At 53.2% G+C, this 12,424-nt stretch overlaps 1 protein-coding gene across 1 annotated transcript; it reads left to right on the forward strand.

Moving 5' to 3' along the window:
• Window positions 1-9,817: 9,817 nt before the first annotated feature.
• LOC125534319 (GATA transcription factor 2-like) lies at window positions 9,818-11,339 on the forward strand. Its single transcript, XM_048697576.1, has 2 exons — window positions 9,818-10,203; window positions 10,345-11,339. The coding sequence occupies exons 1-2, from the start codon at window positions 9,844-9,846 to the stop codon at window positions 11,059-11,061; spliced, it is 1,077 nt and encodes a 358-aa protein (XP_048553533.1). The 5' UTR covers window positions 9,818-9,843; the 3' UTR covers window positions 11,062-11,339.
• Window positions 11,340-12,424: the final 1,085 nt, after the last annotated feature.

Here is a 12,424-nt window from a genome sequence, read left to right on the forward strand (position 1 = left end):
TCAGAGGCCAACGTACACAGTGTCACTACTACCTCGTAAAATTTGCAGTAGTCGTAGTACTAGTAACAGAGGTCTCTCTAGCTGCTCCTGCACCTAGCGGAACAGATTGCGCTTAGTTAGTGGGTGGCGGGAGTGATGACGCGCCTGGCGTCGGCAGGGCGGGGGTATGGCCCGACACGTGGCATGGGGTACGGCAGGGGCCCTGCGAAAGCAACCGCCACGTGATGCGCAGCAGGCGGGTGTCAGAGCCCCGAAAGAGACGCGCCCCCTTTCTTTCTCCCACCCTTCCCCATCATCATCATCATCGCCGTCGTCGTCCTCCGCCACTCCACTGCCCCAACCAACCCAACACCACCATGCAGTGCACCTTCTCGCGCGACGGGACGCGCGCCTCCGAAGTTTCCAGCCGACACAGCAGGGCGCCCGCCTCACGCGACGCCGTGTCAGGCGAACTAGGCTGGCGCTGCTTCGGGAGGGGGGCGCTCGGGTCGTCGCCGGGATCAGTTAACTAATCCGTCGGGCGCGGCGATCGGGTGCGGGTACGACGAGGCGGGGGAGAGCCACCTCGCTCACGTGGGCGGAGGCGGAGAGCTGCGGGAGCACGAGTAGGCACGTGCCGCGCGGATTCCGGCGACCCCACGTAGTAGTACGTACGCCCACCCAACGCCAACAGCAGCCTCGGGATACTCGTCGCCCTCACGTGATTCGATGCCCAACTGCTGGCTCTACTCGCGGCCTCTTGCCCGCCCGCACCAAAAAGAAGTCCCACCGCCTAGCTGTTCCCGTGCGCGCTCACACGCGCACGCATATCGCGTCGGCGCATGGAGTGGAGGAGCGGCCGGCGCTGCGCCTGCCCGTGCGGGCGTGCGTGCATGCACGTTGGCATCGGACCGACGGGCCAACTGTTGATGCATCGCAAGCGGTGACCAACTCCGGGGCATTGCCTCTTGGCAACACTATGCCATGCATTATTGGTGGTAATTTACTGGCATCGCCTCACTACATTAGCACTGGCCACTGTCAGACATTTCGCTGGCAAGCATGGAACATTATCCAGTAATTGGTCCCGAGATATGAGATGAGATGAGGGCAATAGAATACCACCACGCACGGCACGGCCGGTACAATGTGGAGCCAAAAGCAGCTAGCAAGGTTAACGGCATCGGAGCCCACCAGCCGCGGCCCTGCCTGTCAGCTCGCTTGTGACATTATGTGTGCAGTTGTTGGCACACAGTGTGGGTGGTGGGTGCAGGGCCAGGGTGCACGCAAGAGGCCGGCCGCTACGTACGTACGGTGGTCCTCCGGCCGGACGGACACAAGTGAGCGGGCCGGGGTCGGGGTCGGGGTGCACAGCTAGCAAACCATCTCGTACATTTCCACGTCCATGACGAATTGACGCGACAGAATAGTACCCCTGCGCACCGGTGGTCCTTCACGTGGTCGCGAAATGGCAACCGTCCCGTCGCCCGCCATGCACACACCGTCTCCTCTTGCACATATGATTTCATGCTCTGGTCCCTGGGTATTGGCCGATCATTGGAGGAAGTTCTTGTTGGTTTTCCCGTGTATATCTCTCTCTCGCGCGCGCGAGCGCTCTCATCATGACGGTCGAGAAAATAGTAGGAAATGCTTTTGGAAATTTGCAGAGCTATTAGTCTTGACAGGATCGATCAACTCGGTCCGGCCATCATCATTATTGGTAACCATCACGGTGGTCCTTTGATACGTACAGCCTAGTCGAGGAGAAGATATCCGACATGTCACCCGTGCCATAAGTGTCGAGGCCCGGCGGCTCTCCTCGCCCGTCGCCACTTGAAATTGAGGCCGATCGTTTCATTAGCTAGTACAAACACAGCTTACGACAACGCAACTGTTGATCTCGCTAAATGACAATGCCTAATTATTCCCCTTGGATGCCCCTAATCCGCTGATTGATCGATCCAGAACTTTTGGGGCGATGTTGATGCGCTAATAAGGATGTACGTGCGTGCGTGCGTACGTGCATGCAATATACATGCGGCTGAAGCTCTGCCAGGGAGATTAATTAGCTACTAGCGCGCACAAGATCAAGGACGTACGGAACGGAGAGGTGACGGCAGGCGAGGAGGTGGACGTCCACGTCGCGCGTAGGGGACATGACTACGGTGGCGCCGGCTTTTTCTCGAGCTGAGAGGGAGAGGACGGGGCGCGTTTTACATACTCTCTCCGTTTCTTTTTACTCCGCATATAAGATTTGAGTCTGTCTAGGATACATCTAGATGTGACATAGTTATGTCACATCTAAGCTGATTTTCACTCTGTTTGTGGTCTATTTTTTTTCTAGTTTTTTTGTTTCTTGTTGATGCATTATATACTTGTGGGAGGTTAGATGTGACATCCTTAAAAAATATCTAGATGTGAATTAGACAAACTGATAAGATTTGGTCAAAGTCAAACTGTACAAAGTTTGACTAAATTTATATAAAAAAATATGAATATCTACAATGCTAAAACTATATAGTATAAACATACATTTCATGGTGCATTTGAAAATACTGATTTCATATTGTAAATGTTTATATTTTTTAATATAAAGTTAGTCAAACTCTACAGAGCTTGACTTTGACCAACCTTTATATACGGACTAAAAAGAAACAAAGAGAGTACGTACTATGTGGAAGAGAGGAGGAGGAATTTTTCACCGTTTGCGGCTAGCCGCCGCCACGCATGTCGAGCACGGTCATTAGGCCAACTTCACCGCGCGACTCCAAACGAACGTCCGTTTTGTTCGGATTCTGTCCGGTTGGGTAGAGCGATGGGGTTGTGTCCGGGCGTGTTCTGGGATGCGGTGACCGTGCGTCCAGCGCGCGGACGCATCCTAACCGCATCCTGTCCGTGTACAGTTTTCTTTGCAAGTTCTAACTTTTTTTCATCATTCATTTTCGGTACATGAAAAATACATCATCACATTTTGACTACAAAAGTAAGACCAAAGAAAACAAAAACCACAAGAATACATTTTAGAAGATACCCAACTTCCATAACTGCTCCCTTGAGTTGGGTTAGGGCCTTCTCGATGCACTCATTGTTGATCTGTGGAGGAGGGTCGATCTGGCATCCTCCTTTCTTCTTCAAGCCAGAAGTCGACGTTGCTTCCTCACACCTAGTCTCGTGTCTAGCCTCTAATCTAGCAACAAGTGCACTTATCTCATCTACAACCTCTATGCTAGCTAAAAGTGCACGAACATGTACTAAATTTCGCTCTATCAATATATCGATGTACTCTTCTTTCCAATACCAAAACTTGCATCCGTGCTACACAATAAAATTTGAAGTTAGCACAAGTAGTCAAATCTAGAGCACAAACCGAAGCTAAAAAGACCACATACCTCATTGTTTAAGCATTTGATGAACACCCATCCGGGATGTTGCGGCGTTGTACACACGCGGCGCACGACCATCCTTGGGCAGTGGTCGCACTTAATGAGTGGCAACGGTGCGCCGACGAGCTTTTGGGCAAGCACCGAGCCCGGCCGACCGCCATTTGTCTATCTGCCGGTGGACCACCGACGGTGCAGATTCGAGCGGCTAGAGGAGGGGCTACTGCCTGCATGTGGCATTGCGGCCCTGCCAGGGCCTTCCGGCGAGGTGCCCGGCCAGTCCATGGCACGGCCCGGCCAGTCCATGGCACGGCCCGGCCTCCCACAGCTGGGCGAGCTCAAGACCGACCGGATCCGCCCCAAATCCGGCCGGCGGGTGCACAAACCAGGTGGTCGTGGTTGGGTAGCTCGGCGGCGCCGAGGGGAAGGGCCTGGGCGAGCGTGCGTCCGAACTGCACGGCTGTAATGGCAGCGGCGGCGGCGGCAGCGAGGGAAAGAGTGGAGGGGGGTGCGGCCGGAGGGAGGGAGGGGGGCGGATAAAAAGAGGCCCGTCCTGTGCCACGGGCGGGCCAGAGAACGACACGCGTAGACGGCCCGCACGTCCGCATGGTGTCGTTTCACCCTAAAAACAGCAAACTTGGTTCGGGGATGGGTCGAAAGTGAACACAAAACGGACAAAAATCCGTTTGCTCCCGCGCGCTGAGTCGTCCAATTTATTTGTTTTACCCCAAACAGACGGGGGCGGATAGGATAGGGTCGCGCGGTGGAGTTGGCCTTGCGCAGCGAAAGATCAACCGAGCTCCCTCCGTCACCACTCGCATTACGTGCACGTCCTTTTCTTGCCTTTTGTTCCTTTTTTACCAAAGAGCGCGCGCGGGGGTGCCGTATCGGTCCCTGGCCGGTGGTGAAAGAGAGGGAACAGCTAGGGCGCTGGGCACATGTGTCTCTCGTAGTACTGACACTGTTACCGCCACTTCACCGTCTGCGTGTGGATAACGTGCATGCCCCGGCCGGGCCTCCTCTCTCTCATGTCTCATCCAGCTGCGGTGGATAGCTAGCTACGCGCTGCCATTGATGGAGCGGTGGATAGGGAAGAGAGGAAGAGAGAATAACGGAGGTGGGGAAAACGAGGTGGGCACGCACTGCAGTGGCACCGGCAATGGACAACGGCGGGCGGTTAAAAAACGGAGACGGCGGAGGAAAGTAAAGGAGAGGAGGGTGGAGCCGCCGGAGCGAGACGCGGGAGAGGTCCCCGGCCGTCAGCGCCGACACTCCACGTTACCCTGACGTCAACCCGGGCGTTCCTTTACCTGCGGTAACTACCGCCGCAACCCGTACTCCCGTAGTACCCCACCCACCATCCAAACGATGCACCGAACTGCATGCACGCGTGGCCCCCGCTCGTGTTTGACAATTCTCTGCGGACACCCTCTCGCATCACCCGCCTCGCCTCATGATTGATTACTGCGGGAGGAAAGAGGACGACGAGGTGATTGAGTAGACGCTGCGCAATTTTGAGGCGAGAGGGCGATTGGCTGCCTAGCCCGGTGGAGACTTGCCTGCTTCCTAAGTGTGTGCCCAACCGTGCTTCCGCCTACGTGGCTTGATTTGATTGAAACAAAATAAAGCCTGGCCCCATCCTTTTAAAATCAGGGGGAAAGATGATTAGATTAGAAAGGAAAAAGAAAAAAAAACAGTCGTAGGATGAGGTGAGAGTACGGATGGGAGCATGGGAAGGGAGCAGGCAAGCCGGATCCAGCCCGGTGTAGCTAGTTTCTTATCCGGTTTTGTGTTTTTTGTTCTTGGTGTGACCGGCTCTTGATGAGAATTAAGGGCATCCTCAACGGCGATTCGTAAATTTTCTCACGCATCCATCCGTGGACAAAAGGACCAGCCTGTGAAGACGAGGGGAAGCCATAATACAACGATGCCCGCATACATTTTAAACATTTTTTTAACAAACAGGATAAAAACGATATCGGACTAAGATAAAATTAGTCTACGGCTGGCGTCGGTAGATATCCATTCCGACGACATGGATAACCTTCACTAGTCTACTGTCGGTCGCGGCGGTTCTCCATTGTCGTCCTCATGTCCGGCAAGCGTGAGCCCCGGAGGTATACGCTTCAACGCCAAGGGTGGCTCGCTTCCCCACCGCTCATCAGAGTGTACCGTCGGCTGGTGCTTCAAGCGAAGGGGAAGGGTCCCTATGCTGCACGGGTCGGAGTTGGTTTTTGGGTAGGGGGACGACGGTGGCCTACGACCAGGCAAGACATCGGTTGTGTACGCCGGCATCGCCTCGGCGGTGACGTTCATGGGACCCAAGCGGCGGCGGCCTCCCGTGTTCTACTACTCCTCGATGATGGCGACGGGCGTGGACGTGCGGTCTGCCACCTCATCGATGTCCGCACAACCGGCTTCTTTCTCTGCCTCCAGGACGCGGTTACACGCGTGTTGACGGTGGATGGCGCGGTCGTAGGCATGGGAGGCACGGTAGACACGGCGTCGTCGATGGCAGCGATGCTCGTGTCATCATGCTCCTCCGTGCCGGCCTGGAGGAACTCGACACTCCTCCCACTAGCTGTCCTGAAGCGGCGAGTTGCTGAATCACGCACCAGCTTGGAGCGACAACTTGCTCCGTTGGATTAGGCGAGGGAGGTGGACCAGCGAGTTGCCTCGCTCGTATCTGGCGGGCTCGGCAGGCCACCCAACCTTCTTTTATGCCGGAGAACTGCTATTCCTGCTCGTCGGATGCCATCAAAAGGGTTGAGAAATTGATGAAAGAAGGGAATGAGGGGCGGCGGAGCGATTATTGCCCGACGTCTGGTCTCTTTTAAATAGCGCGCGAACGGAAGGAGCTTGCTCGTGTTGTGGTTAATGCCGCCCCAATCGTGAACGGACATATGGTCATAGTAAGTTTCTCGATTTTCATGCGGGTTTAATAAAAGCGTTAACGAAAACGCTAACCCGGTAACGACCACCAAACCCGTCAGTGTAGATGGTTAAGTGCCCGTTAGTGTAAACATTTCTGGAGTAGCAAGATCATGAAGGGCTCATGTGCATCATGGTACATGTAGTAGGACGCTTTAGGCTTTAGCTAAACTGGACTAGCTCCCTTTTGACCAGACCCTAGAGTGCCAGTTAAGCTAGCTGTGGTCAAGTGGAGACAGCTCACTTCAAGCTTGCTAGCTTCATGTGACGCGACCGGACTAATGCATAATTCTTGTACGAATTAATTTGCATATTTTATGCGCCTCGTCGCTTTTAGCATGTGATTCCGGTGCGATCGCACGTAGTGCGCGCGGCCACGCACCATTTCGTTCTTCTCGGCGTATATATATATCTCGCCCACGCACAAGTGCACAGTACAGCTAATGCAAGTTTGACTTGCATAAATATCTATCTAAATCACTTCTAAATATTAACCGTCCGGCCCCCAAGAATCGAATGTTACGTTATTAGCAGGCACACATGTGGGCAGGAGTACTATCTTGCATCGATCACCTCGATCTTAGAGAAAACCAAAGTTCAATTCTCCCATGGCACGTACTAGTTCTGAACTGAAACCAAGTTACTCTATATACTTACAAGAAAGACTAGCTGAGTAAAGCGAGTTCTAGAGCTAGCTGCGTGGTAGTGCTACTAGTCCCATTACTGCAGCTCTCCTGATTAAAGGCGACCAGTTACTGCAGTGACCTAAAGGTTTACGTGAGGGAGGACGCGTAAAACGACAGCTTGGCATGATTAGTTCACGTATCAATATTCCGTGTGTCAGGCGCACCATGTGTAACATGTCCGCTGTCGGGCCTAGCATGCCCTACTTCCAAATGGGCCTTTTCCCTTTCTCTTCCTCCTTCCAATTTACTCGCAAGTAAACACAGCTTGTTCCACAAACTTCACCGTACCCGCGTATATATATACATGCGTACGTACGTGCTCCTGATCTCTGTCTTGGCGCGCTTAAGTTAAGCACTACATACATGTGATACGTACGTACGTGCGTTGCAAGGCCAGAGAAACACCGATACTTGACTGGAATTAAGCCAACATTTTTGTCCAACTCATACTCTCCGTAGCAGGAAAGAACTTTGCTGGCTTACTGTGGACGATACGATGCGATACGTACGTACCGGTACAACGTTACTACGAGGATTGGGTGCGTAGATGGAGGCAGTGCATGCTATTACTAACTAGGATGGCGAAATTATGGGCTCCCAGTAGAGTACATGCACGCACTTATGGAACCCAAGCAAAGGCGTGATGGGTCGGGGAAGCCCCTTTACGTTGCTACCCCGGCATGCATCATGGCACATGCATCATTTCATGCATGCCGCGTTTGTCTCAAAAAAAAAAAATCATGCATGCCGCGCAGTCACTCGCACATAACCGAACACGCACCACGCACGCCGGCCGGCGTTCAGCAGCTAGCCGCTTGCTTGCCACCCGGGCCGGGCAAGGAAGAGTAATTGGCCTCCGGCCTATATAAAGAAAGATTCCTCGGGCCCGGCTGGCCGTCTGAGCCCGCACGTCCTCGCCGGAGTCGGCCTCCCCGATGAACCGGAACTTTACAGACTGGGTGGTTTGGTTAGCAGCAGCAGCGAAGAGCAAATGCGTGAAGCGGGCAAGCGTTGCTGCGTGCCACAGGGGCTTTTATTGCATGCCGAGACCGGCAGGGAAACGAGCACCAGCGCCAAGGCTCTGGGGCGGGACGGCGATCAAAGAAGGAAACGCTTGGAGACCTCCCCGGAATGGAATTATTTTTGACCGGGGTGGCCATTCTGGGTGTCAGACCTTCCCGCCTGGCTAGCGGTACGAAATGCCCCGCGCGAGGCAGCATTCATTTCGCGTCAGGCAGGAGAGATGATGCGTTGCATGATGCTTCCCTTCCATTCCGTTGCGCGTCGTCCACTTCGCCCGTCCGTCTATGGCGAGTGGGGCTGGGGCGACACTCGCCGCAGGCTACAGCTCACGGGGTCACGTGGCGCGTCGTGTGCTCATGCACTCGCTCTCAATGCGTTAGGGTTAAAGTAGTAGTAGTAACATGCACGGCAAAGCTCCCGAGCTCAACGGGATGAACAGTAAAACTCAGAGAAAGAAAAAATTCAAAAAATATTTGGTTTCTTTTGTGCAAACATTGACAAAAGTTTTACATGCTCACAATATATCATGTTGAAAAGATATCTTTGAAGTTGTGGCAAAAAAGAAATCAGCAATCCAAAATGCTTTCGAAAAATAACATTTTTGGAGCATCAATTTTGCTTTTTTTCACGACTTTCAAAAATGTTATTTCAAGATGAAATTTTGTGAGCACGTACAAATTTTCTCAATGTTTGTACCCAAAAAAAGTTCAATTTTTTTGGATTTTACTGTTCATCCAAGTTCAATTAAGCTCTGGCTCAGAAACTCACATCCCATGCACGGCTGATTCCCCTCCTTTCCTTACCAAAATGAAAAGCACAGCGGTGGGGACGTGATGTTTCTCAGCTCGAGCTCAAATGAGCTTGAGTGAACATTAAATTCTAAAAATATATACATAAGGAAACTATTTTATTTTCGTGGCAAACACTGACAAATATTCTGGGTGTTCTAAAATTTTATCATGAAAAGACATTTGTGAAAGTAATAGAAAAAAACAAAATAATAAATGCTCCTAAAGTGCTAATTTCAAAAATATTTCAGAGTGTTGATTTTGTTGTTTTTCCACGGCTTCAACGGATGTCATTCCATGGTGAAATCTACAAGCACTCAAACCATTCGCTAAAGTTTGATACACACAAAATTCAAATCCTTCCGAATTTGTTTTTTTTTGGAATTTAATGTTCATCCCGAGCTCATTTAAGCTCCGAGGTAGAAGAGCACTTTCTCAACAACGGAGCTATGTTGAGGCGAGGGGGGGCTAGAAAATTTCATTTGAAGTGCCTATATGAGGGAATAATTAGCCTTTTGCACCCTCAGATCTTTGTCATTTACGTTTCGCCCCCGCTGGTTTTTGTAGATGCTCTTAAAGCGTTGCTAGGCCGAGAATGGAGCTGTGATAAAAGAGAGAGAGACGCATGTGGTCTGGCGCGCACATGAGCGTGCACAGAGAGAGAAGATGGGTGGGCACGTTGGAGGCCTGCCCCTGTGCTGGGGTACCCTGTAGCAGGCCAGCTTCCGTTCCCCTCCGCACGCTAATCCTCTCCCCCCCCTAATCGCACCACCTTAAACTCTCTCTCTCTCTCTCCCCTCTGTCCTTCTCTCCATTAAATTATCTCGCAACTGCCCTTCCTGCTACTGGCGACTGATTGGAGCTCGCCCTTCAAAGCCCAGCGCGCACTATTTCTTCTCCGCCCAGGCTTTACACTTTATGCTTCCGGCTCGTATGTTGTGTGGAATTGTGAGCGGATAACAATTTCACACAGGAAACAGCTATGACCATGATTACGCCAAGCTATTTAGGTGAGACTATAGAATACTCAAGCTTGCTGCTCTCCCGGGGGCTGGAATGGCGTCCGAGTGGGAAATGGCCATGGGCGTGGAGCTCGGCATGGGAATGGGCTCCTACCACAACGCCTCCAACGTCCACGCCGCGCCCATGGGCCACCAGGCCGGCGGCTACTCCGCGGCCGCTCACCATTTCTACGGGATGCAGCCCATGCGCGACGCCAGCATGCGCGTGGATGAGCTTCTCGACTTCCCCACCGCGGGCGCCCACGACTTCTTCCCCGCCGCGCCGGACAACGGACTCCACCACCATCACCACCTCGGCGCCGGCGTGGGCGAGCTGTCGGCCACCACCCCTTCCGCCACGTCGTCGGATCACCAGACGTCCATGCTCTCCTTCGCCGACGAGTTCTACATACCCGTAAGCACCGCATAATTGACGAACGCGTAGCCCTTGCAGATGAAATTGTGCATGATCGTTAAATCGTGTGCATTCTGACACGTACTCGTGATCATCGAACTGCTGAGCTTACCTGAATGTGTATGTACGTGTGCGTTTCAGAGCGAGGAAGCCGCGGAGCTCGAATGGCTATCCAAGTTCGTGGACGACTCCTACTCGGACATGCCGAATTACTCATCGGCCGCGCATGCGGCAATGGCGGCGGCTAACGCGGCGAACAACGGCGGTGGCAGCTCGGCTGGTCAAGACAGCTGCGTCACAGCGGTGCCAGGCCGCGGAGCGCGAAGCAAGCGGTCGCGCGCGAGCGCCGCGGCCGCCGCCGCATGGCACTCCCTCATGCCGCACCCGCCTTCGCAGCCATCGCCCTCGTCCTCGTGTTCCTCGTCCGACTTCCCGTCCTCGACGACGGCACGACCTAGCGGCTCCAACTGCGGCAGTCGCGGCAAGAAGCAGGGACCCGTCGCCGGCGGCGAGGTGGGCCTGGTGGAGGGCGGCGTGCGGCGCTGCACGCACTGCGCCTCGGAGAAGACGCCGCAGTGGCGAACGGGGCCGCTGGGGCCCAAGACGCTGTGCAACGCGTGCGGCGTGCGGTTCAAGTCAGGACGGCTGGTGCCGGAGTACCGGCCGGCGGCAAGCCCCACGTTCCTGCTGACGCAGCACTCCAACTCTCACCGCAAGGTGATGGAGCTGCGCCGCCAGAAGGAGCTCGTTCTCATCCGCGGCAGCCACCGTCTGGACGCGGCGGCGGCGGCGGCCGGCCCCGGCCCCGGGGTGACCGTGAAGCCGGAGCTCATGTTCCATGACTACGGCATATGTTGATCGCTTGAGCCGGCCGTACGGATGTACTCCTAGCTAGTTAGCCGTGCATCATCGCGCGCCCGCACGCAGCCTAGCTAGCTAGCTAGATCCCTTTGCAAAATTTTCAGGCCTCCTTTTCTTCACTTTTCGCCTTTTTTTCTCTCCATATATTTTGCATCTTTTTGTTAATTAACTTGTTGGCACCTACCTCCCTTCCAAGTTCTACTACGAGTGATGAATATCAAGTTCTGTTGGTACAATTGCCATCGTGGCCAATCCAACGCTGAATTGTGGTATAATTTCTCAAGAACTTCGTAAATAACGCTAAATTTGTTAATCGAACGAACGGCCAAAATCTACCAGAGTTTCACGGATTATTCTTCGAGTGTCAGGATTCGTCTCTGCCTCCTACAAAAAACATCAAACTGACTGCTTTTTCCATGGCAAAATCTGAGCGATGTTACTGCCGGTCATGCAAGAAGCTCGAGTGCCACTAGCTACAGTAGTTAGAGCCTGCGCGTTCGGTCTGTTCGTTCTCGTTAGCACCAGCCAGTGTCTTGGCACATTGGGGTGCTGCAGCTTTTCTCCGTGGTTACTGCCCTGCTACTCCACGGACTTTATTTCTCACCGGTAGGTCAAGCTTTTTAATGGCGAGAAAAAGAAAGACGGGTGCGAGAGCCGGGAATGGTGGGTGGCTCGGCACGTGACTCGGGCCCGTCGCGGAGCTTTCCGGCAGGGGAAAGAGTGGGCAACGTTCCGGTCACGTGATGTGCCCCCCCTCATTACGCTTCTCTTCTCTCTTCTCTCTTCACTTATTAGCAGGAGTGGCAGGGGTGTTACTTTTTTTCCTTTGCCGTTTAGCTTCTCCGTGGGGCTGCGCAGGACGGCAGGATGGGTAAAGATGGCTTGGGGCGGAGCCCCGTTGCGGCCATGGAGTGCAGGTGTGTGCAATGCGGCCTGCCGACCTCCATGTGCGCCTTCCTTTGGGTGCACGTCCGCATGTTGCGGTGGCTTTTGTTGGAACTGCACAAGCGCTACTCGGCAGCCATGTGACGCGTGCTCGGGAAGTCGGAGTAATAATCAATGGGAGTGCCTAATTTAACAGATATAATGTTTTTCTTTTCCCTTTTGCTTTACCCTGTCTATACAACAGCTTTTTTTCCCCTTCTATTGCAAACAAAATTATTTGTTTCTATTCCTACTAGCAAACATACCCGTTGCAACAGGAGATCAAAGAATAACACACGTCTCAAATGTGATACGCATTCTCATGACCCTTTACAGGTGCACGCCCTTTATTTTTGTAACATCCCAAAATTCTAAATTTTGTAATGTTATAATAAATAGATAGATTTGATGGATTGTTTGATTGATTGTCTGAAAG

Source organism: Triticum urartu, chromosome 1 (genome assembly GCF_003073215.2).
Source record: "Triticum urartu cultivar G1812 chromosome 1, Tu2.1, whole genome shotgun sequence".
Taxonomy (NCBI): Eukaryota; Viridiplantae; Streptophyta; class Magnoliopsida; order Poales; family Poaceae; genus Triticum; species Triticum urartu.

Excerpts from the sequence above, each read along its gene's own strand:
- LOC125534319 (XM_048697576.1), top strand. The coding sequence starts at position 9,844 with ATGGCGTCCGAGTGGGAAATGGCCATGGGCGTGGAGCTCGGCATGGGA. Across the intron at positions 10,204-10,344 it reads CCGACGAGTTCTACATACCC|AGCGAGGAAGCCGCGGAGCT; the intron begins GTAAGCACCGCA and ends TGTGCGTTTCAG.